This window comes from Lampris incognitus, chromosome 8 (assembly GCF_029633865.1).
Source record: "Lampris incognitus isolate fLamInc1 chromosome 8, fLamInc1.hap2, whole genome shotgun sequence".
NCBI lineage: Eukaryota > Metazoa > Chordata > Actinopteri > Lampriformes > Lampridae > Lampris > Lampris incognitus.
The window spans coordinates 60,401,424-60,428,019 of NC_079218.1; the positions used below are offsets into that span (position 1 = coordinate 60,401,424).

The following is a 26,596-nucleotide window of genomic DNA, read 5'->3' on the forward strand; positions in this document are numbered from 1 at the left end:
CAGCAGTTTCTGAAATACTCAGACAAGCCCGTCTAGCACCAACAACCATGCCACATTCAAAGTCACTTAAATCACCTTTCTTCCCCATTCTGATGCTCGGTTTGAACTGCAGCAGATCGTCTTGACCATGTCTACATGCCTAAATGCATTGAGTTGCTGCCATGTGATTGGCTGATTAGAAATCTGCGTTAACGAGCAGTTGGACAGGTGTGCCTAATAAAGTGGCCGGTGAGTGTATATACTGGCTGGTCAGACCATTTTGAAACAAAAGGGGTAACACGCAAACAACATTCTACCAACTAAACTACGAATAACAAAAAACAGGACCATTCTTCAATCCATTAACCCATTTACATAGTAACAAAAGCAAAAGAACCAAAACCTAACATCTTCTAAACAAACTAAAAAATATCTAAATTAAGAATAACACCCCCCCCCCATGACGTGGCGGGTAGTTGGTAGAGCCCAGCTGGCCACCCTGTATTACTGCTCTGCATCTTTTGCTCAGACCTGGCAAGATGTCCTGCAGCAGTGGCAACCAGTAACGCAACAACCCAACATTAGAACAATTTAAAACTACAGACAAACTAGAGTGCTGGCTGTACGAAAGTGAAGTAAATGTGTGCACTACGAAATAGAACCAATATACCGTCAAAACTGCTAAATAAAGTATAAGTATGATGTATGAAAGAAAACCTGTGTCATGTCATTTACTTGTTTGTTATATGAACTGTGATGTGCCTAAAATAAAGCAAACTAAATCATGACAAAATGAACTACAAATGTGTGGCTGCGAGTGCGGCCACCACACACTCAATGCCTGCTGCTCCATCGACAGACCATTGTGTAACTGAAATAGCTGTGAAACCAGATGGTAAACATAAATGCAGTAAAACATTATTGGAAGTTCAATGCTGATCTGTAAACCAACTAAACGTTGCAAGGACAAAAGATTTATTGATAACCTGACACCAATAACTTTATTGAATGTGGATTACAAATTGTTTACACATATTATTGTCAATCAGATGAAAGTAGGTATAGGACAGATAATAAGTGAAACTCTGTTGGGGTTTCTTAAAGATAGGTCTATACATGATAACATTAGGCTGGTTCTTGATTTACAAGATTATAATTATTTGATTGAAGACAGCGGTTTCATAATGTTTTTATATTTTTTACAAAGCCTTTGATTTAGTTGAACATCCATTTATGATAAAGTCTTTAGAATATTTTGGTTTTGGTCCAAAATTTATAAAGGTAATTAACATGATGTATAATGGCGTTAATAGTTCATTTTCTGTCCCTAAAGGAACACCTAAAAGAGTTGAGGTTAAACGAGGGATTCGACAGGGTTGTTCTTGCTCCCCTTTATTATTTATTTTAGTTGCAGAATTGTTGTCTATTTTTACAAAAAATAGTCCAGATATTGAGCTTTAAAGTGTGCTAGGTCATCATCTGGTCATAACTCAGCTGGCAGATGATACTACCATCTTCCTCAAGGGGGCAGAACAGAGCCCTCTGGTAGTTAGGAAGATAGATGAGTTTTCTAAAGCATCTGGAATACACTTAAATAAAAAAAGGTGAAATAATTGCTACACATGACCATCCACTAATAGATTTGTATGATAATCCAGTAAAAAATGAAGTAAAATACTTAGGAGTGGTTATAACTCAAAAACCGCTCTGACCTTGGCGAGGTCCATTCTCACCTGCCCATCAGCCACGATGTAGCCCAGGAAGGTGACTGAAGGGGCATGGAATTCACACTTCTCTGCTTTTACGAAAAGGCGGTTCTCCAGAAGCCGTTGAAGGACTTGGCGGACGTGCATGACATGCTCTGACAGGTCTCTGGAAAAAATCAGGATATCATCCAGGTAAACAAAAACGAAACGATCCAACATGTCACGTAGAATGTCATTGACCAGACTCTGGAAGACAGCTGGGGCATTAGTGAGACCAAACAGCATCACCAGATATTCAAAATGCCCCAGGGGGGTGTTGAAGGCAGTTTTCCATTCATCTCCGTCTCGAACCTGGACCAGGTGGTAAGCATTGCGGAGGTCTAGTTTAGTGAACACTGTGGCTCCCTGGAGAGAATCAAAAGCAGAAGTCATGAGGGGCAGAGGATACTTATTCTTGACTGTGATGTTATTGAGGCCTCTATAGTCAATACATGGCCGGAGGGTCTTGTCCTTCTTGGCCACAAAAAAGAACCCCGCACCAAGGGGTGATGATGACGGGCGAATAAGACCAGCAGCCAAGGAGTCCTTGATGTACCTCTCCATGGACTCCCGCTCAGGCTTGGAGAGGCTATATAGACGGCTGCTGGGGAGGGGAGCGCCTGGCAGCAGGTCAATAGTGCAATCATAGGGGTGATGAGGAGGCAGGGAGAGAGCTTGCTGTTTGTTGAACACGGCTTGGAGGTCATGGTACTCTGGAGGCACCAGTGACAGGTCAGAGGTCTCAGACCTTGACACCTGACTGGGGACAGACTGAGGCAGAGCAGACTGGAGGCATATGGCATGACAGACAGGACTCCAACTTGAAATTCTGGCCGATGACCAATCAATATGGGGACTATGCCTAACCAGCCAGGGATGACCAAGTATAATGGGAACAAATGGAGAATTGATAACAAAAAAACTTAACTCCTCTTGATGGTTCCCCGACAACAGGAGGCGCACAGGCTTGGTCTTGGAGGTTATCCGGGCCAGGAGACGTCCATCCAGGGCATTAGCTTCAAGAGGCTGGTCCAGACTCACAGTGGCAAGACCTAGCTGCTTCACAACACTTGCATCCAAAAAGCTTTCATCAGCTCCAGAGTCAATTAAAGCCAAAAGTTTAGTGGACTGACCTTTAAAACTGATGGTAGCTTGCAACTGGGTACGTGGACGAGGAGACAGAGGGCAGACAGTTGGGCTCGCGAGGATGCGGCGTTGACGCTCCTCCGGGTTGAGCCGGAAGCGGCCGAGTTGCATCAGCTCCGAAGCTGGGGAAGAATCACGCCTCGGGCTTTCTCGGAGGACGTCAGCCTCAGTCGAGCGAGCTCGGCCCCCAGAGTTTGGAGGTGTGGCCCGTGGAAAGTTGTTGTGACCAGGAAAGCAGCGCGTCCTCTCTCTTCTCCACTCCCGGAGACAGTTGTCCACACGAATGGCCAGGGTAACCAATTCCTCCAACCCTCCAGGCTTGGGGTAGGAAACCAATTCGTCCTTTATGGATTTGCTTAGCCCGTTGGAAAACCCGGTCGCTGATAGCGTACGGAACTCAACTGAGTAGTCAGCGACGCTGCGGGAACCCTGGCAGAGAGAGATCAGTCTTTTTGAAGCGTCCTTTCCCCGCACGGGATGATCAAAAACCTGGCGAAAAGCAGTGGTGAACTCAGCCTAGGATGAGGAAGCGGAGGCCCGCATCTCCCACACCGCTGTAGCCCAATCCAGAGCGCTTCCCCGGAGAAGACCCATGGTGTAAGCGACTTTGGCTCCATCCGTGGAATATGACTGGGGCTGCTGGTTAAACACAATCTCACACTGCATCAAAAAAGGGCTACAAAGTCCAAAATCTCCATCATACTTATCGGGCGGGGCAACCCATGGTTCCTTAGCCGAAGTTGATGGCGCTGAGGGCGGCGGAGCTGGAGGAGCGGGTCCCGGGCTAGCGTAGGCACTAAGTTGGGTCTGGATTCTGGAGATCTTTAAGCTGAGCTCACAGAGGGCGTCAGCCATCCCCTGTAGCACCTGGCTGTGCTGGTCGAGGACCGATTTCTGGTTGGGTACAGCCTGGCAGACTGTGGCCAGGTCTGTGGTGGAACGGTCTGCTGGGTCCATAGTGGCTGGAACGTACTGTCACGTATCTGGAAAAAACCCAAAAGCAGACGGGACAACCAGGTAAGGGAAGAAATCAAGTCTTTATTGAAGTGGCCGATCCCAGGGGTAGAGCAGGAGTTGGCTCAGTGGCAGGTAGACTGGCAGGCTGAAGTCCATGAATGGCAACGTTCCAGCGAAGACTGGTCCACAGTGGAGGCTTCTTAAGGGTGAGGGCGATTGCTTGATGGCCAGCAGGTGTGCCGGGGTGAAGGAGGGGTGAGCAGGTATCAAGGGAGAGGGGGTGATTGTTTGATGGCCAGCAGGTGTGCCGGGGTGAAGGAGGGGTGAGCAGGTGTCAAGGGAGAGGGGGTGATTGTTTGATGGCCGGCAGGTGTGCCAGGGTGAAGGAGAGGTGAAGCAGGTGTCAAGGGCGAGGGGCTGTGACAACGCCAAAGAAAAACGTGGTATTTGAGAGGCACCAATTTTGGACGAATGCAATGCAAGAACCGATGCACATTGACAAATTTGTCACAGAGCTAAAACACAGGAGCAAAGACTGTGAGTTCGGTATAACCGAAAATGACATGCTGAGAGACAAAATCGTTTTCAGTATTACAGATAAGCATCTGAAAGAGAAACTCGCTGAGAGAACCTAACCTGACTTTAACTAAAGCCATTGATATTTGCAGGGCATCAGAGATAGCCAAGGAGCAAATCAGCGTAATGGTTTGCGCAAAGAAGGAAAATGAGCTGCATGCAATAACGGAGGCAACAAGACCAATAAGGCAAAATAAGGCTAATGTCAACAAAACAGCGTTCAATGCTCATCATAAAAAGGAGAAATATGTCAACCAAACCAAAGTATGCAACAGATGGGGAAAGACACATGGCCCAAAAGCATGTCCAGCGTATGGAGTGAAGTGCAGAGCTTGTGGGAAGGGCCATCACGTTTTCAAGCTGTGCAGAATGAAAGGAGTGCAAGCAGTACAGACAGTGAATTCACTATTTGTCGGCAGTCTGGAGTGCACCCAGGTAAATGCACTGAATAAAGCTAGTGATATGCCGTGGCGAGCTACTTTGTCAATTAGAGGAGTGCCCATCATCTTTAAACTAGACACAGGTGCTGACGCTAGTGTTCTCCCTCTAGAACAGGTCAGAAAACTCCCAGACAAAATACGCCTTAGTCTCACAAACACAGTATCAAGAGCTTATGGAGATAACCAGATAAAGCCAGCCGGTAGCATCTACCTGAAATGCAGTACTGAGCGAGCAGAGTCCAAGCTCCAGTTCTATGTCATTAAGGAGTCAGCATCTCCAATTCTTGGAAGAGCAGCATGTGAGGAGTTGAACTTGGTCAGACGTGTTGATGAAATTAAGGAGCGCTCACCTGCAACCAAAGAAGAGCTGGTGAGGCAGTATCCAGAGGTGTTCCAGGGGCTTGGGGAGTTCCCTAGTGAGCATCATATTCACATTGACCCAGAAGTGACCCTCGTGATCCATGGCTGCAGAAAAATCCCGTTTGCCATCATGGACAAACTGAAAAAAAGACACTGAGTCAGCTGGAAAAAGCTGATGTCATCACTCCAGTAACAGAACCGACACAGTGGGTGAACAGCTTGGTAATAACTGAAAAGAAAAATGGCTCACTCAGACTTTGCCTTGATCCTCGAGAACTGAACAAAGCCAACAGATGACAGCACTACTCCATACCGACACCTACAGATGTCCAAAACAGACTGTCCGGCAAGAGAATATTTACAATACTCGATGAAAAGGACGGATACTGGCAAATTAAGCTGGACGGAGCATCGTCACTGTTATGCACCTTCAACACGCCATGGGGGGTGTTACAGGTTCAAGCGTCTCCCATTCGGTATAAAATCAGCCAGCGAAGTCTTCCAACAGAAGAACAGTGAAACATTTGGTGACATTGATGGTGTACAGGTGATAGCCGATGATATGATCATTGCTGCAGCTGATGAGAAGGAACATGCCGAGATACTGCACAAGGCAATACAGAGAGCCAAAGAGATGAATGTTAAGTTCAATGCAGGCAAAGTGCAGTACAAAGTGACGGAGGTGAAGTACATGGGACACGTGATAAACCCTGAAAGAGTACGGCCAGACACTGACAAGGTGAATGCTATTGTACACATGCCAGCACCCAAAGATAGAAAGGGTCTACAAAGGCTACTAGGTATGACTAAGTACCTGTCCCGATACATACCTAATGAAGCAGCAGTGACAGCACCCTTACGGCAGCTACTGAGGAAAGCTATGCAGTGGCTGTGGTCACATGAACATGATGCTTCCCTGACCAAACTCAAGACAGCACTAACTGAGGCTCCAGTGCTGAAATTCTTCGACCCAAAACAGCAGATAGTCCTCCAAGCTGATGCATCGAAAGATGGGCTAGGTGCGTGCCTTCTGCAGCAAGGACAGCCAGTGGCATATGCATCCAGAGCTCTAACACAGGCTGAGCGCAACTATGCGCAGATTGAAAAAGAATTGCTTGCGGTCTTGTTTGTGACACGAAAATTCCACCAAGACGTGTTTGGTGCACATGTGGTGGTGCAGTCAGACCACAAGCCTCTGGGGGCTATAGTCACAAAGCCATTAGGACAGACACCTGCCAGACTACAACGAATGCTGCTACGGCTTCAGCGTTACGATGTCCACATCAAGTACACGCCTGGAAAGGAAATGCTAATAGCAGACACTTTATCCAGAGCGTTTGGTGCCGTGGAAACACAAGAGGAGTCCATGACTACAGATGAAAAGGTAGTCTATGCCATGGAAGCAACTGAACCTCTGGGAAGAGAGATGCACGAGAGGCTTAAGATGGCAACTGAGGAGGACCGGACCTCACAAAAGCTACTAGACATTCACATGAGAGGGTGGCCAAAGCACAAAAAACAGACAGATGCTGAGCTTAAAGTCTATTAGCCAATCAGAGACACAATCACAGTAAATGGGGGAGGGGGGGTCCTGATGACAGGAGACAGATTCATTATCCCTAAAAAGTTGAGCTCAGACATGCTGCAGCGACTGCACATAGCCCACCAAGGAGTACAACGGACCAAAGAACAAGCACGCAAGTATCTATATATTGGCCAGGCATATTGGCTGATAAAATGGTTGGGAGCTGCCCCACCTGTCAACAACACCTCAGAAATCAGAAGGAGCCAATAAAATGCCATGAGCTGCCAGAGCTACCATGGTACAAAGTAGGTGTGGACATTTTTGAGCTACAAGGCAAATCTTTCCTCCTCACAGTAGATTATTTCTCAAAATATCCTGAGGTCCAACAAATGCGTGACAAAACAGCAAGCAAGTAATAGTAAAGCTGAAGGCTGTGTTTTCCAGACATGGTGTTCCGAAGGAAGTGGTGAGTGACCACATGCCATTCGCTAGTGCTGAGATGAGTCAGTTTGCAAGTGACTGGGGCATAACATGGACAATCTCAAGCCCAGGCTATCCACAGTCTCATGGCATGGCAGAACGCACAATAAAAACCATTAAGCTCATGCTGAAGAAGGCGGAGCAGACTAAGACAGACCCCCACCTGGCTCTGTTGACTTTAAGGAACACTCCTGTGACTGGACTTGGTCTCTCTCCTGCAGAAATGCTGATGGGTCGGGTCCTAAGAAGCACATTGCCAGTAGCCAGTGCTGTGCTCAAACCAAGGCATCCGACAAGAGTCAACCAGAGGCTACTTAAACTGCAACAAAGACAAGGAGAGTACTACAACCAACATGCAAGACCTCTCTCTGTGCTCGAACCAGGAATGGCTGTCAGTAGAGCGACTCCACAAGGCTGGAAACCTGCCCTGGTAGAACAGAAGAGACAGGAGCCGAAGTCATATAATGTTGTGATGGCTGCAGGACAAAGGTACAGGAGGAATAGGAGGCACTTGAGAACAACTCGGAATGACACATATACTGAAATAGAGGACGGTAATGTCAGTGTCACTGAGCAGCCACCTCCAAGCGAGCCTGTGGAACCACATGTACATGACGCGACAAGAAATGTGGAACAACCAGTCAACTGTTCAGACACACAGGTCCAACACGCCAGAAGTGGCAGGCTGGTAAAGCAGCCCACCAAATTCAATGATTTTCAAATGGGCTAACAGTAAAAGTTATGCTCCTACGGAGGGTCATATGCTAGAAACCTCTGACCCTAGTGACAGCGTACAAAGACTGGGCACAAAGAGTGTACAGAGTTCTTAAGAAAGAAAAAAAAGAAAATGTAATGAATGTCTAGTATGAACAATGAATGTATGAAGAATGTAACACTGTACTGATGTCAAGAATAGATATAGTAAGCATTCAAAGCCAGACCTTTAAACAGTTCATAGTGGTCTAGTGGACAGTGTTATATCTCCATTTTGATATATCTCCAAACTGATAGATAGTGAAACAAACAAGTCTATAATGTGATTGTTTTGTTTTGTGTTCTGTGGAAAAAGGGGGATGTAGTATATGGGTTTGAACATATACACGGAGTAATACGGTGGTGAGCCTATACTATAGCTAATATGACGAGAGGCCAGTAGGCGTGCTCTCAGGCTGATGTATGTATTGTGAATAAATGCAATGGTGTGATGTTAAATAATGATGATTACAACGTATTGATTGGAATAAGGGATATAAGGATAGATTAATCATTGGGAAATCATATGTATAAGGAACAAGGCTTGTTACAAGGACATGAGGGGCTATAGTGGCAGTGGAAAAGTATTGAGTATGTCAGCAGACAGAGGAACGCAGAGTAAATTATAGGAAGAGAAGTGGGGGGCAATAAAAGGATAAGATGTCCCAAGAAGGAGAGTGTGTCTATCTCCATGGAAGGTAAATGAGTGAGGGTCGCTGACCTTAGATAAGGTTAGCGGCTCTGAATAGGAAAGGGAACAATAAGGGTGTTGTGGCCAAGGGGGAGTAGAGACAAGATGTGCTGTGATTTGTGGTTTCAGAAATAGGGACAGGATTTTACGACGGCAGCTGCAACAAGGAGGTCACAGCAAATGTAGAAGAAGATTACCTGGAGTCCGGATATCAGTGAGGCGGAAATGGAGTCAGATCAACGGACCAGTCACAAAGAAGACCACACATTCATGTTTAGTAAACACTTTGTATAGTATAAAGACTGGGTCAGGGAAAGGATAGTCAGTCAGACTTCGTGAACTGACACAATCTGTTGTTTGTCAGGGATAGGAAGATCTAGACCCAGAGCTCTGCATGCTTTATCCATTTACTGCCAAATAAAACGGATGGTTTTGAGACCGAACATCTTCTCCTATTGCTTTATCAACAACCACGCAGGACTAGGCTCTCACATAGATGAAGATGAGTTGGTAGAGTGAGCTGCAGTCCAACAGTATGTAGAACTGAAGTCGGTTAAGATACGCATGCGCGGTGGTTGTTGTTTGTTCCTGAATAAAGTTCATAAAAAGGACTACCCGCCAGTCTCCTCATCAGTATAAACCACAACACGGGGCAACACGGCTAAGTTTGACGCGCTGCAGGCTACGGTGAGAGCTAGCAAGCAACAAGCTAATGATCGCCAGCATCAATCCGGGGAACTCACCTCAAAGACCACTCAGATGGAGGACCATAGCCGGAGGTCCAACGTGAGACTGGTCGGGCTGAAGGAAGGCGAGGAAGGGTCGGACGCCATTGGTTTTCTGAGCAAAATCTTGCCGAAGCGGATCCCTTCGTTGGGAGAACGGGTTATCCGCATAGAGAGGGCCTGTAGACTTTATAGCAGCGTTAGCACAGATGCTAACCGGCCTCGCATGCTGCTCTTGGAACTGCGGGACTTCTCTGATCGTCAGGCCCTTCTGAAGGGAGCTGGAGCGCAGCCTTCTGCAGGGGGCTGGAGCTCAGCCCGGTAAGCACAGCGAGCAAACCCTGCTCTTCTTCCCGGACTACAACAGGGAAACCACGAGCAAACGGGAGGAGCTCGCTCGCCCCGGTCCACAAGAGGATGGTTTCGCTTGGGCTCCAGCCGTTCCTGCTTTACCCGGCCCAGCTGAAAATCACCTATCGTGGGGGCACACTGTCAACTTTGGGACGCCACGCGAAGCCGAGAAGTTTCTCCAAAACACCTTTCAACCTCCACCAGCCCTGCAAAACCAGGAGATGGCCGCTTTGCTCCGGGGGCCGGACAACGGAGACAAGATGGCCGCCTCGTCAGCGCCACCGTGAGTTAATGTTGCCCACAGCTAAACGATCTTGGTCTGCTGTACACTCTGACCACCTGCTAATCCGGCTGTTCAGCAGTGACGGGACTCGGCCTGGCGTTGCTATTGTTCATTCTTCCTACTGCTACTGCTGCTACTACTTCATAGCTGTGTAGTTGCTACAGTTCTGCACATATTGTTCACTCTTCAGGGCTGTTTATTCCTCACATTGCTTGACAAAGCTTGTTGAAGTTGGCATGCAAACCTTAGGTGTAACAAGGACCTGGCGGTTTGCCTGTTTGTATATAGTTCGGTTGTTAAACTTTCAATTTGTCTATGTTACATGTATTGTGCGGCCATTAGCTATTAAGGGACATAGTCTCAGTTTAAGTCTTTTCTTTACTACTCATATAAAGTGGACTGTTTACATGTTATTTTGCTGCACTTCTACACCACCATTTAAATGGCCAACTTACATATCTTGAGCTGGAACGTTCGAGGTCTGAACTCACCCATTAAGCGCACTCGTTGCCTGGAATTTTTACACCGCAAACATGTTTCTGTAGCTCTGATTCAAGAGACACACCTGACAGCGAAGGACGCACAGTGGTTCCAAAACAAGCACTATAAAATTATAGCTCATTCATGCGCGTCAACTAAAGCTAGAGGCGTCCTGACTATAGTGGAAAGGAGATTACAGCTTGTGGTTATGGAGAATGGTAATGACAATGATGGTCGATTTGTTTATGTGCTGCTCTCTATTAATTATATAAAAATTCTATTAGCGTGTATCTATCAAGACCCTCATTGCTTCGTCTCTGGCAATTACAATACCACAGTCTCCCCAGAGCTTGACAGATCTACAGACGCACTTAACGCAGCTCCTCCCTCATCCTTAGCTCTAAGATCCTTCCTGGTTGACTTGAACTTAGTGGATCTCTGGCGCATTCGAAATGACAAAGTTAAAGTCTATTCCTTTCATTCTAGTTGTCATGGCACCTCCTCCATGATTGATTATATATTTGTCAGCCCTTCTCTTATGAATAATATACTCTATATTAACATGCTCCCTATCTTAATCTCTAATCATGCCTCTGTGTCATGCACTTTAACACCATTAATTGATTATCCCAAAGCACGCAGATGGAGATTTAATGACTCTCTGCTTAGCAATGCTGATTTTCTATTGCAAATGAAAACACAACTTGGTGAATTTGTTGAACAGACGTTGGGTCATGTGACAATCCCCAAACATTATGGGGAGCAGCGAAATGTTTTATAAGAGGCACATGTATTAGTTTTTCTTCTAGGTTATAAGCTGAGCACAATAAGCGGTTTTCTGAAATTGAGCAGGAGATAGACAGAGTGGAGAAGGCGGAGAGAGAAACACCAATATTCTCGAGGCGTTAAGGGGAGAATATAGAAATGTATCCATAAGCAAGGCCAAGTTTATTCTACATAGAACCAAACAGAGATATTATTATGATGGCGACAGCCCGAGTAGACTATTAGCCCTCCAGTTAAAACAAAATGAATCCAAAGCAGTGATTAATGCAATTCGTACAACAGAAGGTGACGTTGTTACAGATCCCAGTGCAATCAACAATGTTTCAAAAATTTCTACAGCAGTCTCTACACATCAGACTGCCGTGTAGATATGGAGAAGTGCACCATGTTTCTTCAAAATGTAGCTTTGCCTTATCTGGACCACTTAGAGAGCTTAAAATTAGAAAGCCCCATCTCTTTAGAAGAGCTTGAAACAGCAGTAAAAACTCTCCAAAAGGGCAAGAGTCCTGGTTTGGACGGCCTACCTCCGGAACTGTATCTAGCCTTTTGGGATCAGGTAGGAACTCTTATATTGGGCTTTGCCATTGAACAGGGATCCTTTCATAGGGACCAGGGAAATGCACTCATCACCATCTTACTCAAGAAAGGTAAAGATCCACTTGAATGCTCAAGTTATCACCCAATTTCGCTGATTTGTGGAGATGTGAAGCTTTATGCCAAGGTACTGGTTACTCGCATGGAGGTGGTAATTGGGAAGTTAATTCACTTTGATCAGATGGGATTCATGAAAGGGAGAGTAGCATCAGATAATGTTAGGGGGCTCCTACATGTTATCGAGGTTGCAGATACCATTCCAGAGGACTGTGCTGTTCTCTCTCTTGATGCTGATAAAGCTTTTGACAGACAGGAATAGAGTTACCTATGGCTTGTCATGGAGAGATTCGGCTTTGGGCCTAACTTCATCTCCATGACACAAACGCTATACTGTCATGCTACAGCATCAGTTCTCACAGGAACATATCAACACAACCCTTTCCTTTACATCGCGGAACCAGACAGGGTTGTCTGCTTTCCCCTCTGCTCTTTGCCTTGTCCTTAGAACCCCTGGCCCAGTCCATCAGGGAGTGACATAATATCTCCTATAACCATAGACCAATCTAGACATTACATTTCATTATATGCAGATGATTGTCTTCTTTTCATATCTAATATTCGGTCATCACTACTGCAGGTCCTAAAACTCTTTGATCTATTTAAAGGGATGGCAGGATATAAAATCAACTGGACTAAATCTGCTCTTCTTCCATTGAATACCGCTGCATTAAATACCAGTTTGACTGCTGGCATCCCTAACTGTACATCTTTTACATACCTTGTCATAAAGATTTACCCCAGTCTTAGAAGAATGGTTCAGGAAAACGTTTTGGCTGTGAAAAAGATTACAGATGATCCGAAGAGGTGGGGCTCTCTTCATGTGTCTTTACAAGGCAGAGTTACAACTATCAAAATTAACATTTTGCGTCAGATTAATTTTTTGTTTTTTTATGATCCCCCTAGCACCACCACCTAAATTTATCACGGAAATGCACTCCCTCATATTACAGTTCATTTGGGGAGGAAAGCGTGCACGAATCAAACTTACAACCCCTACAAAGAACCAAACTCACTGGAGGCTTAGCTGTCCCAAACCTTAATTTTTATTATTATGCTTTTCAAATTAGACCACTGCATGTTTGGAGAAACCAGGAATCGGAGGTCCCTTGGCGGGCTATGGAGGCACCACACGTGAAGCCACACCATCTGGAAGACTTATTATATACAGGCAGGGGGCGCAAAAACATTAATCTACGATACGGGAGCATTGTAACCAATTCTGTTGATGTATGGAAAAAAGTGGAACTGATGATGGGCAAAATAGATCTATTTCATCCAACATCTCCACTATGGAATAACTATCACCTTCAATCAGGTGGGCAGCCTTTTACATTTCCCTCCTGGTCACAAAAAGGTTTCTTCACTCTCAGTGATATTTTTAACAATGCTGGACTACGTTTACTGGAATGGGCCTTTGCCAGAGCACCCTATGGAGGAGTGGATCGGTCCTGGGCAGGGTACTCGGGGAACAGTGACACGTATATATAACTCTCTGCTTGATCACTCTACTAAGACACTGGCAGTTGAAGGCGTGTGGGCCAGGGAACTCCGCAACCAAATTGGGAAACGATGTGGTCTAACATAAGCAGTACCTCTAAAAATCTTGTGCATCAGCTTATACACTATAAGATGATGCACAGAGCATATGCTACACCAATCAAATGTTTTAAAAGGAAGCTAATTACCAACCCTAACTGTACTCACTGCCGGGCTCAGGTGCCCGGCACAACGGTGCATATGTTTTGGGACTGCTCACTGATTAGAAATGTTTGGACACAGGTTATGTCAACGTTGTCAGAGTTATTAGGATCAACAATATTGCCTCATCCCTGCCGTTGTCTGCTCAATGACGATTCGTCTTTGTCTCTCAATTTACATCAGTGAAGACTAATGCTGGCAGGGTTTACTGCAGCGAAAAGGACCATACTGGCACTGTGGTTTAATCCCAAACTTCCTTTAATTAAGTGCTGGACGGCGTCCTACCACAGCATAGTGTCTCTTGAGTGTACAACAGCATGACTCAATAGAGCCAAGCCTGCCACTGTGCAGGCGTGGTCAGGCATAGCTGTGTCCATAAGAGACTACCTTAAAAGAAGGGATCCCCCCGCCCTGCACCCCTCCACACCCAGTAACATCAGACCTGGAGCAGGCCCGCTTTGGAAGTTAGTAGAAATGGATGGTTGTATATACAATGTATGGTTTTGTTTTATTGTTGTTTTTTCTTCTTTCTTTTCCGTCCACTATTATTTGTTTTCCCCTTGGGAATGTCTGTCTCTTACTCTCAGCTACTATGGATACGGGTTTTTATTTTGTAATTTTTTCCCCTTTATTTCGGTCCTTAAACATTGTTACTAAGGTGCTGCCCTGTTGTTGTTTGTGTGTTGTGTCCTGTTTTTAAAAAATGAAAATTGTTGATCACAAAAAAAAAGGAGGAGCCCAGACAGACTGCATGTGGAACCACAGTCTCAACACCAGGTCAGCATCATGTTTATAAAAGAGGAGTCCAGACAGACTGCATGTGGAACCACAATCTCAACACCAGTTCAGCGTCATGTTTATAAAGGAGCCCAGACAGACTGCATGGGGAACCACAGTCTAAACACCAGTTCAGCATCATGTTTATAAAGGAGGAGCCCAGACAGACTGCATGTGGAACCACAGTCTCAACACCAGTTCACCATCATGTGTATAAAGGAGGAGCCCAGACAGACTGCATGTGGAACCACAGTCTCAACACCAGTTCACCATCATGTTTTTAAAGGAGGAGCCCAGACAGACTGCATGTGGAACCACAGTCTCAACACCAGTTCACCATCATGTTTATAAAGGAGGAGCCCAGACAGACTGCATGTGGAACCACAGTCTCAACACCAGTTCACCATCATGTGTATAAAGGAGCCCAGACAGACTGCATGGGGAACCACAGTCTCAACACCAGTTCACCATCATGTTTAAAAAGGAGGAGCCCAGACAGACTGCATGTGGAACCACAGTCTCAACACCAGTTCACCATCATGTTTATAAAGGAGGAGCCCAGATAGACTGCATGTGGAACCACAGTCTCAACACCAGTTCACCATCATGTTTAAAAAGGAGGAGCCCAGACAGACTGCATGGGGAACCACAGTCTCAACACCAGTTCAGCATCATGTTTATAAAGGAGGAGCCCAGACAGACTGCATGTGGAACCACAGTCTCAACACCAGTTCACCATCATGTTTAAAAAGGAGGAGCCCAGACAGACTGCATGTGGTACCACAGTCTCAACACCAGTTCAGCATCATGTTTATAAAGGAGGAGCCCAGACAGACTGCATGTGGAACCACAGTCTCAACACCAGTTCACCATCATGTGTATAAAGGAGGAGCCCAGACAGACTGCATGTGGAACCAGTTTAATTCATACAGACGTTCACACTGCCCAACATTGCACCTTCACTTAGCATACAGCAACCACAGTATGCACACGTGTGTGCACGCATGTGCATATGTGTGTGTGTGTGTGTGTGTGCATGTACATGTGTGTGCATGCGCATGTATATGTGTGTGTGAGTGTGTGTGTGTGTGTGTGTGTGTGTCACTGAGCCCTTCTTGACAGCAGCATTTCTCTGATGTTGTCCTCCGCCTCTTTCACACTGCGCTCCAGGTACGTCTTCTTCTGCTGTGAAAAACACACAGCAGTTAGCTCATCTGGCAGGCGGCAAAACACACACACACACACACACACACACACACACACACACACACACACACACACACACCTGTAAGGAGAACAAGATGATGAACAACAACAGTCAGACATGGTAAATTGAGGTGGCGGTGCAGGTGGACGTCTCAGAGGTTATCAGTGGACTACACTGGTTGTGTTTTCTAAACTATACAACAACAGCTGACACCAGAGTCACACCAACATCTCTCAGAGGCTCTTAAACCAGGAAAAGAGAGACTCTCCCAGAGACCACCCAGGATCACACTCCAGATCTTAGCGGACAGAAGCACAGATGTCTTAGATCTCTGCACAGATCTTGAAGATCTGGCAGAAGTTCATTGACATTAATGCAACACCCACCGAAAACGTGTTTGACTGTGCCAAAGATGTGGACACAGCTCTCACTCTGGTTATACAAGGACCGGATAGGTCATTCATTCATTCATCTTCAGCCGCTTCTCTGGGGTCGGGTCGCAGTGGCAGTAAATTAAGTAGGGCACTCCAGACGTCCCTCTCCCCAGCAATGCCCTCCAGCTCCTCCTGGGGGATCCCAAGGTATTCCCAGGCCAGATTGGACATGTAGTCCCTCCAGCGAGTTCTGGGTCTACCCCGGGGTCTCCTCCCAGTTGGACATGCCCGGTAAACCTCCAAAGGAAGGCGCCCAGGAGGCATCCTAATCAGATTCCCGAACCACCTCAACTGGCTCCTTTCAATGCGAAGGAGCAGCAGCTCTACTCCAAGCTCCCTCCAGATGTCCGAGCTCCTCACCCTATGTCTAAGGCTGAGCCCAGACACCTTACGGAGGAAACTCATTTCAGCCACTTGTATCCGCGATCTCACCCTTTCGGTCACTACCCAAAGCTCATGACCATAAGTGAGGGTTGGAACGAAGACTGACTGGTAAATTGAGAGCTTTGCCTTCCAGCTCAGCTACCTCTTCACCACAACAGTCCGGTACAACATTACTGCTGATGCTGTACCAATCTGCCTATCAATCTCCCGCTCAATCCTACCCTCACTCGTGAACAAGACCCCGAGATACTTGAACTCCTTCACTTGAGGCAACAACTCATCCCCAAACCGGAGGGAGCAATCCACCATTTTTCAGGAGAGAACCATGGCCTCAGACTTGGAGGTGCTGACTCTCATCCCAGCTATTTGTACACTCAGCTGCAAACCGCCCCAGTGCGCGCTGGAGGTCACGTTCTGATGAAGCCAACAAAACCACATCATCTGCAAAGAGCAGAGATGCAATTCTGAGGTTCCCAAAACAGACACACTCCTCACCTTGGCTGCACCTTGAGATCCTGTCCATGCATATCACAAACAGAATCGGAGACAAATGACAACCTTGGCGGAGTCCGACACCCACTGAAAATGTGTTTGACTTTGTGCCAAGGACTGGATAGGTAAAATTCCTAAATAGTTAAAGCTTTGTACCTCCATCCAAAGAAAGGAGAAAAGTTATGGGAGGTGGGGTACTCTTTGCAGCCAGTGGGTATGGATTAGCTGGTTTTCATGCTAACACATATCTTTAAAGAGGCAGGAACATCGCTGATTTACAGAAATCACAGCATCAGCAGCACTAGCATCCAGAAACTGGCCAACGGCAGACTAGAAGCTCGAGAAATCATGTCCGTTAGCCAACACAAGTCTGAGAGTTCTTTGCACAGCTGCTGGGCACCTTCTCTGCATAACAGTAAGGGGTGGAGCAATATGCTGTATGCCAGCCACGGAAACATGAGACCTTTGAAGGTCAGCCACTCAAACAGCTCTACAGCACCACCAGCTACAGCGAGCCAGCATGGACTTTATATACAGCTGTCGCAACAACTGTTCTTCTAATGGCAGTATGCAAATCATCCATCCACCCATTATCCAAACCGCTTATCCTGCTCTCTGGGTCGCGGGGATGCAGGAGCCTATCCCCTCAGTCATTGGGCAGCAGGCGGGGAGACACCCTGGACAGGCCGCCAGGCCATCACAGGATAGCATGCAATGTCTCTGCTACAATTTAAACTCTCTCTGCCGGTGCCATAAAGCCCGGCCCTAACTGATCGGCTTCCCCAGCCATGACCTGCCAGACACAGCTTCATCACGTGTGTGTGTGTGTGTGTGGGGGGGGGGTTACCTCCAATTCTTTTATATTCTCATCAGCTGTTTTCTGTTTCTCTGTAAGTTGGTTATTTATTTCCTCTTTAGACTGAAGAATAAACCTGGATGAGACACAGCAGAGAGAGAGAAACAGACAGGTTGATGAAGGGAGAAACAGACAGGTTGATGAAGAGGGAAACAGACAGGTTGATGAAGAGGGAAACAGACGGAGCATACTGATCGAGGTAACAGCAGATTTTGGAAACATCTTTAACATCAACTGTCACAAGGACAAGTGAGGGACCTTTTCCTTTCCTCCACAGCAACTTATCAACAAGCCCTCAGTCAGAGGAATACGGCAGGGCAGTACTGTTTTTACACAGAAAGGCCCTCAGTCAGAGGAATACGGCAGAGCAGTACTGTTTTTACACAGAAAGGCCCTCAGTCAGAGGAATACGGCAGGGCAGTACTGTTTTTACACAGAAAGGCCCTCAGTCAGAGGAATACGGCAGGGCAGTACTGTTTTTACACCAAAAGGCCCTCAGTCAGAGGAATACGGCAGGGCAGTACTGTTTTTACACAGAAAGGCCCTCAGTCAGAGGAATACGGCAGGGCAGTGCTGTTTTTACACCAAAAGGCCCTCAGTCAGAGGAATACGGCATGGCAGTACTGTTTTTACACAGAAAGGCCCTCAGTCAGAGGAATACGGCATGGCAGTACTGTTTTTACACAGAAAGGCCCTCAGTCAGAGGAATACGGCAGGGCAGTACTGTTTTTACACAGAAAGGCCCTCAGTCAGAGGAATACGGCAGGGCAGTACTGTTTTTACACAAAAAGGCCCTCAGTCAGAGGAATACGGCATGGCAGTACTGTTTTTACACAGAAAGGCCCTCAGTCAGAGGAATACGGCAGGGCAGTACTGTTTTTACACAAAAAGGCCCTCAGTCAGAGGAATACGGCAGGGCAGTACTGTTTTTACACAAAACGGCCCTCAGTCAGAGGAATACGGCACGGCGGTACTGTTTTTACACAGAAAGGTCAAATGTCCACACTGATGTGTGCCATAAAGCAATCCCTTTACTTCATGGGTGGTTTGGTGACAAAATGCAAAGTGAAAAGCAGAAGTGATCTGAATGGAGATCACCATTCTCCCATAGACATCACACTACGACACCAAAATTAATTTACTACTACTATAACTACTACTACTTTCTGCTGCTCCCGTTAGGGGTGGCCGCAGTGGATCATCAATTTCCTTCTCTTCTTGTCCTCTGCATCTTCCTCTGTCACACCAGCCACCTGCATGTCCTCCCTCACCACATCCATAAACCTCCTCTTTGGCCTTCCTCTTCTCCTCTTCCCTGGCAGCTCCATATTCAGCATCCTTCTCCCAATATACCCAGCATCTCTCCTCCACAAATGTCCAAACCATCTCAATCTTGTCTCTCTTGCTTTGTCTCCAAACTGTCCAACCTGAGCTGTCCCTCTAATATACTGGTTCCTAATCCTGTCCTTCTTCATCACTCCCAATGAAAATCTTATCATCTTCAACTCTACCACCTCCAGCTCCTCCTCCTGTCTTTTCATCAGAGCCACTGTCTCCAAACCATATAACATAGCTGGTCTCACAACCATCTTGTAAACCTTCCCTTTAACTCTTGCTGGTACCCTTCTGTCACAAATCACCCCTGACACTCTTCTCCACCCACTCCAACCTGCCTGCACTCTCTTCTTCACCTCTCTTCTGTATTCCCCGTTACTTTGGATAGTTGACCCCAAGTATTTAAACTCATACACCTTCATCACCTCTACTCCTTGCATCCTCACCATTCCACTGTCCTCCCTCTCATTCACACATAGGTATTCCGTCTTGCTCCTACTGACTTTTATTCCTCTTCTCTCCAGTGCATACCTCCACCTCTCCAGGCTCTCCTCAACCTGCACCATACTCTCGCTACAGATCACAACGTCATCCGCGAACATCATCGTTCACGGAGACTCCTGCCTGATCTCGTCCGTCAACCTGTCCATCACCACTGCAAACAAGAAAGGGCTCAGAGCCGATCCTTGATGTAATCCCACCTCCACCTTGACCCCATCTGTCATTCCAACCGCACACCTCACCACTGTCACACTGCCCTCATACATATCCTGCACCACTCCTACATACTTCTCTGCAACTCCCGACTTCCTCATACAATACCACACCTCCTCTCTCGGCATCCTGTCATCTGCTTTCTCTAAATCTACAAAGACACAATGTAACTCCTTCTGGCCTCCTCTATACTTCTCCATCAACATTCTCAAAGCAAACATCACATCTGTGGTGCTCTTTCATGACATGAAACCATACTGCTGCTCGCTGATCGTCACCTCTCCTCTTAACCTAGCTTCTATTACTCTTTCATCGTCACCTCTCCTTTTAACCTAGCTTCTATTACTCTTTCATCATCACCTCTCCTCTTGACCTAGCTTCTATTACTCTTTCCCATATCTTCATGCTATGGCGGATCAACTTTATATATCTGTAGTTGCTACAGTTCTACACATCACCCTTGTTCTTGAAATTAATTTAACCAAAATTAATTTAATGATGTGTTAAAATTAAAAACAACACCTGGTGCCGCTTTAATATATTAACAGTATATATCAAGCATATGAAGGAGTATACCATGCAAATTATATGAATCCACATCATTATGTATGAAAACAGGATCGTGGAATACTTTGTGAGTATGATGGAGACAGACAGACGTTTGTATTGGTAGTATAACTTGGGATCATGTGACTCACATGCGGCCGACACCCTCGTACATGCGTGTGTTGTTGGGCAGAGCCGTGATCTCAACGTGTGTCAGGTTGGCGAGTTTCTTCAAACGGCTCAGCTGCTCGATCTGCAGGTCAGCAAACTTCACCTTCTGCTGTGTGTCGATCATCTTCGCCTGCAGCTCCGTGAAGGCCTGGGGGGGAGGGAGGGAGGGAGGGGGGGGGCAGGATAAGGACATGTCAGTGCAGAGTAGATTGATGAATACACATAGCACCTCACAGTCTTGGCACGGATCCTGTCCATCCATCCATCCATTATCCCAACCGCTTAGCCTGCTCCCAGGGTTGCAGGGATGCTGGAGCCTATGCCAGCAGTCTCTGGGCAGCAGGTGGGGAGACACCCTGGACAGGCGCCAGGCCTTCACACAGGGCTGACACACACACACACACACACACACACACACACACACACACACACACACACACACACACACACCTAGGGGCAATTTAGTACAGCTGATTCACCTGACCTACATGTCTTTAATTCACCTGACCTACATGTGTTTGAGTCACCTGACCTACATGTGTTTGATTCACTTGACCTACATGTCTTTAATTCACCTGACCTACATGTGTTTGAGTCACCTGACCTACATGTCTTTGATTCACTTGACCTACATGTCTGATTCACTTGACCTACATGTCTTTGAGTCACCTGACCTACATGTCTTTGATTCACCTGACCCACATGTCTTTGATTCACCTGACCTACATGTCTTTGATTCACCTGACCCACATGTCTTTGAGTCACCTAACCTACATGTCTTTGATTCACCTGACCTACATGTCTTTGATTCACCTGACCCACATGTCTTTGATTCACCTGACCTACATGTCTTTGATTCACCTGACCCACATGTCTTTGACTCACCTGACCTACATGTCTTTGATTCACCTGACCCACGTCTTTGAGTCACCTAACCTACATGTCTTTGAGTCACCTGACCTACATGTCTTTGATTCACCTAACCTACATGTCTTTGAGTCACCTGACCTACATGTCTTTGAGTCACCTGACCTACATGTCTTTGAGTCACCTGACCTACATGTCTTTGATTCACCTGACCTACATGTCTTTGATTCACCTAACCTACATGTCTTTGATTCACCTGACCTACATGTCTTTGAGTCACCTGACCTACATGTCTTTGAGTCACCTGAACTACATGTCTTTGATTCACCTGACCTACATGTCTTTGGTTCACCTAACCTACATGTCTTTGATTCACCTGACCTACATGTCTTTGAGTCACCTGACCTACATGTCTTTGAGTCACCTGACCTACATGTCTTTGATTCACCTGACCTACATGTCTTTGATTCACCTGACCTATATGTCTTTGATTCACCTGACCTACATGTCTTTGAGTCACCTGACCTACATGTCTTTGAGTCACCTAACCAACATGTCTTTGATTCACCTGACCTACATGTCTTTGATTCACCTGACCTACATGTCTTTGAGTCACCTGACCTACATGTCTTTGAGTCACCTAACCAACATGTCTTTGATTCACCTGACCTACATGTCTTTGGACTGTGGGAGGAAACCGGAGCCCCCAGAGGAAACCCACGCAGACACGGAAAGAACATGCAAACTCCACACAGAGGAAGACCCGGGATGACCCCCAAGGTTGGACTACCCCGGGGTTTGAGCCCAGGACCTCCTTGCTGTGAGGCGAGCACACTAACCACTGCGCCACCGCGCTGCCCACAGATATTGTCATGTTTTGCTGACAGCTCTGCATGGATGAAAGAACACCACCTTCAGCTTAACCTAAGACTGAGCTCCTTATCACCCCAGCCAGACCATCCTTACAACAACAGATCAATATCCAGCTCAGATCAACCCAACTCATGCTCACAAAGTCTGCCTGAAACCTGGTGTCATGACTGATGACCAACTAACCTTTAAGGTTCACGTGGTCTCGATTGCTCGGTCGTGCCGGTTTGCCCTGTACAACATCAGGAAAATCAGACCCTACTTGGCTGAGCATGCAGCACAACTCCTGGTAAAGGCTCTTGTAATATTACGCATGGACTACTGCACCTCCTTACTGGCAGGTCTCCCTGCATGCACTTTCAAACTATGCAAATGATCCAGAATGCGGCGGGGCGTCTGATCTTCAACCAACCCAAAACACCACATATCCCTCCTCTGTTCATATCTCCACTGTTCATATCCATCCTCTGTTCATATCCCTCCGCTGTTCATATCCCTCCCCTGTTCATATCTCTCCTCTGTTCATATCCCTCCACTGTTCATATCCCTCCTCTGTTCATATCTCCACTGTTCATATCCATCCTCTGTTCATATCCCTCCGCTGTTCATATCCCTCCCCTGTTCATATCTCTCCTCTGTTCATATCCCTCCACTGTTCATATCCCTCCCCTGTTCATATCCCTCTGCTGTTCATATCCCTCTGCTGTTCATATCCCTCCACTGTTCATATCCCTCCCCTGTTCATATCACTCCTCTGGCTCCCAGTTGCTGCCCACATCAAATTCAAAACCTTGATGCTCGCTTACAAAAGAGCAACTAAAACGGCTCCTGCCTACTTGAACTCCCTCGTTCGGGTCTACACTCAGTCCCTACCTGAACTCCCTCATTCAGGTCTACACTCAGTCCTGCTCACTACGCTCTGCCAATGAAAGGGGCCTGGCATTTCCACCACAAAGGGGCCCTAAGTCACTAGCCAGACTCTTCTCTTCTGTAGTTCCCTGGTGGTGGAATGAGTTACCAAACTCCATTCGATCTGCTGAGTCCCTCTCCATCTTTTTTTTCTTCCTTTTTTCTTCCCAATTGTACCCGGCCAATCACCCCGCTCTCTGAGGCGTCCCGGTCGCTGCTCCACCCCCTCCGCTGATCCAGGGAGGGCTGCAGAGTACCACATGCTTCCTCCGATACACGTGGAGTCGCCAGCCACTTCTTTTCACCTGACGGTGAAGAGTTTCACCAGGGGGACGTAGCGCGTGTGAGGATCACGCTATCCCCCCCCCCCCCCCGAACAGGCGCCCCAACCGACCAGAGGAGGCGCAAGTGCAGTGACCAGGACACATACCCACATCCGGCCAATTGTGTCTGTAGGGATGCCCAACCAAGCCAGAGGTAACACAGGGATTCGAACCGGTGATTCTCGTGTTGTTAGGCAGCAGAATAGACCGCTATGCTACCCGGACACCTGACCAAGCCGGAGGTAACACAGGGATTCGAACCGGCGATTCTCATGTTGTCGGGCAAGAGAATAGACCGCTACGCTACCTGGACGCCCTCTCCATCTTTAAGAAGATAAAGACCCTGCTCTTTCTCGAACACCTCCACACCTGATGGTATTGTTAAAAAAACAAAAAACTCTTCTATGCACCCTATGCACTGCCTTTGTGCACTGCCGGTTGACACCTATGCCCTATAGAACTTGAACCTAGTTTTTTGACACGTACTTGCGTTATCGCCTCCTGACTAGATCCTTGTTGTCCCCTGACTAGATCCTTGTTGTCTCCTGGCTAGATCCTTGTTGTCTCCTGACTAGATCCTTGTTGTCTCCTGGCTAGATCCTTGTTGTCTCCTGGCTAGATCCTTGTTGTCTCCTGGCTAGACTCTTGTTGTCTCCTGGCTGGATCCTTGATGTCTCCTGACTAGATCCTTGTTGTCTCCTGACTAGATCCTTGTCTCCTGACTAGATCATTGTTGTCCCCTGGCTAGATCCTTGTTGTCTCCTGACTAGATCCTTGTCTCCTGACTAGATCCTTGTTGTCTCCTGGCTAGACTCTTGTTGTCTCCTGGCTAGATCCTTGTTGTCTCCTGGCTAGACTCTTGTTGTCTCCTGACTAGATCCTTGTTGTCTCCTGGCTAGATCCTTGTTGTCTCCTGACTAGATCCTTGTTGTCTCCTGACTAGATCCTTGTCTCCTGGCTAGATCCTTGTTGTCTCCTGACTAGATCCTTGTCTCCTGACTAGATCCTTGTTGTCTCCTGGCTAGAACCTTGTTGTCTCCTGGCTAGACTCTTGTTGTCTCCTGGCTAGATCCTTGTCTCCTGACTAGATCCTTGTTGTCTCCTGGCTAGATCCTTGTCTCCTGACTAGATCCTTGTTGTCTCCTGGCTAGATCCTTGTTGTCTCCTGACTAGATCCTTGTCTCCTGACTAGATCCTTGTTGTCTCCTGGCTAGATCCTTGTTGTCTCCTGACTAGATCCTTGTTGTCTCCTGGCTAGATCCTTGTTGTCTCCTGGCTAGATCCTTGTTGTCTCCTGGCTAGATCCTTGTTGTCTCCTGACTAGATCCTTGTTGTCTCCTGACTAGATCCTTGCTTGTGTTGTATTGACTCTCAGATGTAGGTCGTTTTGGATAAAAGTGTCTGCTAGATGAAATTTTAACATTGTAAATAACTTTGAGGAAGAAATACTACACTGTGCGAAAAGATTAAAACAATGATGAAACTAAAAACAAGCTTCACTACTGATGAAACATCCATCCATTATCCAGACCACCTGTCCCGCTCTCAGGGTAGCGGCGATGCTGGAGCCCACCTGGATGTTGCAGCAAACGTCAAGACATTTTTACACAACGGGCGGTCCTTCTGAACTGTATTTATGCTACTACCCTGTCAGTTAACACCAGAGAAGAGCTATTAGAGTAATAAATAAAGCTCGTTACTGTGAATCTACTGATCCATTATTTATATCATGGAATGGTCTTCACGATGAGTTGAAATTGTGTGGCTCGCTGTTGAGTTTCAGAAAATCTTTAAAATGTAAAATAATTAAGGATGACAACTTAGTGTAAATTCTTCTTTTTTGTCTTCCTTCTGTCTCTCTGATATTCTGGGTTACCTTGAGGCTTTATAGGACAGGCAACAAGAAGCCTTGGGCTTCAGCCTGGTCCTCTTTCTGTCTGACTGACTGACTGAGTTTTGCTGTGGGAAATGGGCTGATGTGAATGTGTCCCGTCATGTTTGTCTTTGTCCTGTCTGTCGCACATGAACACAAGTATGTCCCCCAAATAAACCAGTCACTACTGTCACGTGCTTCCAAACCCTGGCATGCTTGCGGTTCCTCAACCGAGCAGCACCAAGTCCTGCAGATCCGGCACACCTGACACGACACGCGGCTGCAGCCTGTCCTCGGCACATGACTGGGCCGGGAAACAACGAACCAATTCATTCTCCTCACACGTACAGTCCACGTAACTGAAGCGGGACCCGTACGTTCCGGTCCTTTTCCGGGTAGGACATGACGTCATCACCACTCGCCTCCACGCAATGCACGAGCTTTGCTAGTCCAAAAACGCAAGCAAAGGCTAAGCTAAATGTTAGCTTGGCCTGAAACCGAGAAATAAACATTTAACCTGCACCCCGCTCACCCTCACGTTAACTGGCCCGTTGCCGCGCCATGAACCCGGAACCAACCGGACGCCGGTCCACCTTCCAGGCGGACCGCAGCGGACCGCACGCTGCACCGCGGCGTGCTAGCGAAGCTATCGGAGCCGTGCAGATGTGGTTTTGAACGCAGGGTAATTTTAAAGGCATACTGTGAGCTCTTATGTCCACATGGCCGTCTACACAACACACACAGCAGCAGCAGCAGAGCGCAGAGAAAAGAAGCCTTCCTTTTACCTTCTTCAGCTCCAAATCTACGGGCGCCGCCATGACGGGAAGCGAACGGAACGGCAGTCTGCGCATGCGCGATCCGGTGGGCACGCTCTTGGCTCGGCGGTAACGCGTTTCCGTCCAAATCAAACTCGGCGGAAACCGCAGAACGTGAAAAGCTTTCAGTCCAATAAAAGCACAAACTCACTTGACACAGAAGCGACGACCGTCTTTTGCGTGTGTGCTGCCGAGGTTTCCCGCGTCTCTGCTTGTGTGCCAGGGTCCTCCCCCCCCGCCTCGGGAAGGACCCCCTCCCGCCCCATCACAATCCCGTCTGCGAGGGGTACACGCGTGTTGGGACCCGGTCTGTGTGCGTGTACCCCAAACATGAACCACTTAGGCTGCTCTGGTCCACTTCCGGCCCACTTCCGGCCCGCCTGGCTCCCCCCAG

The 26,596-nt window shown here is 47.1% G+C and overlaps 1 protein-coding gene across 2 annotated transcripts; it reads right to left on the reverse strand.

Annotated features, from left to right (window-relative positions):
- Positions 1-15,465: 15,465 nt before the first annotated feature.
- pfdn1 (prefoldin subunit 1) lies at positions 15,466-26,306 on the reverse strand. 2 transcript variants are annotated; one of them, XM_056285307.1, is made up of 4 exons: positions 26,173-26,306; positions 20,527-20,693; positions 17,771-17,855; positions 15,466-15,588 (listed from the first exon to the last, which is right to left on the reverse strand). In XM_056285307.1, the coding sequence occupies exons 1-4, from the start codon at positions 26,236-26,238 to the stop codon at positions 15,508-15,510; spliced, it is 399 nt and encodes a 132-aa protein (XP_056141282.1). In that variant the 5' UTR covers positions 26,239-26,306; the 3' UTR covers positions 15,466-15,507. The 2 variants fall into 2 exon arrangements, with proteins under 2 accessions (XP_056141282.1, XP_056141281.1); XM_056285306.1 differs by having other exon boundaries at positions 15,466-15,591.
- Between the last annotated feature and the right edge of the window lie 290 nt (positions 26,307-26,596).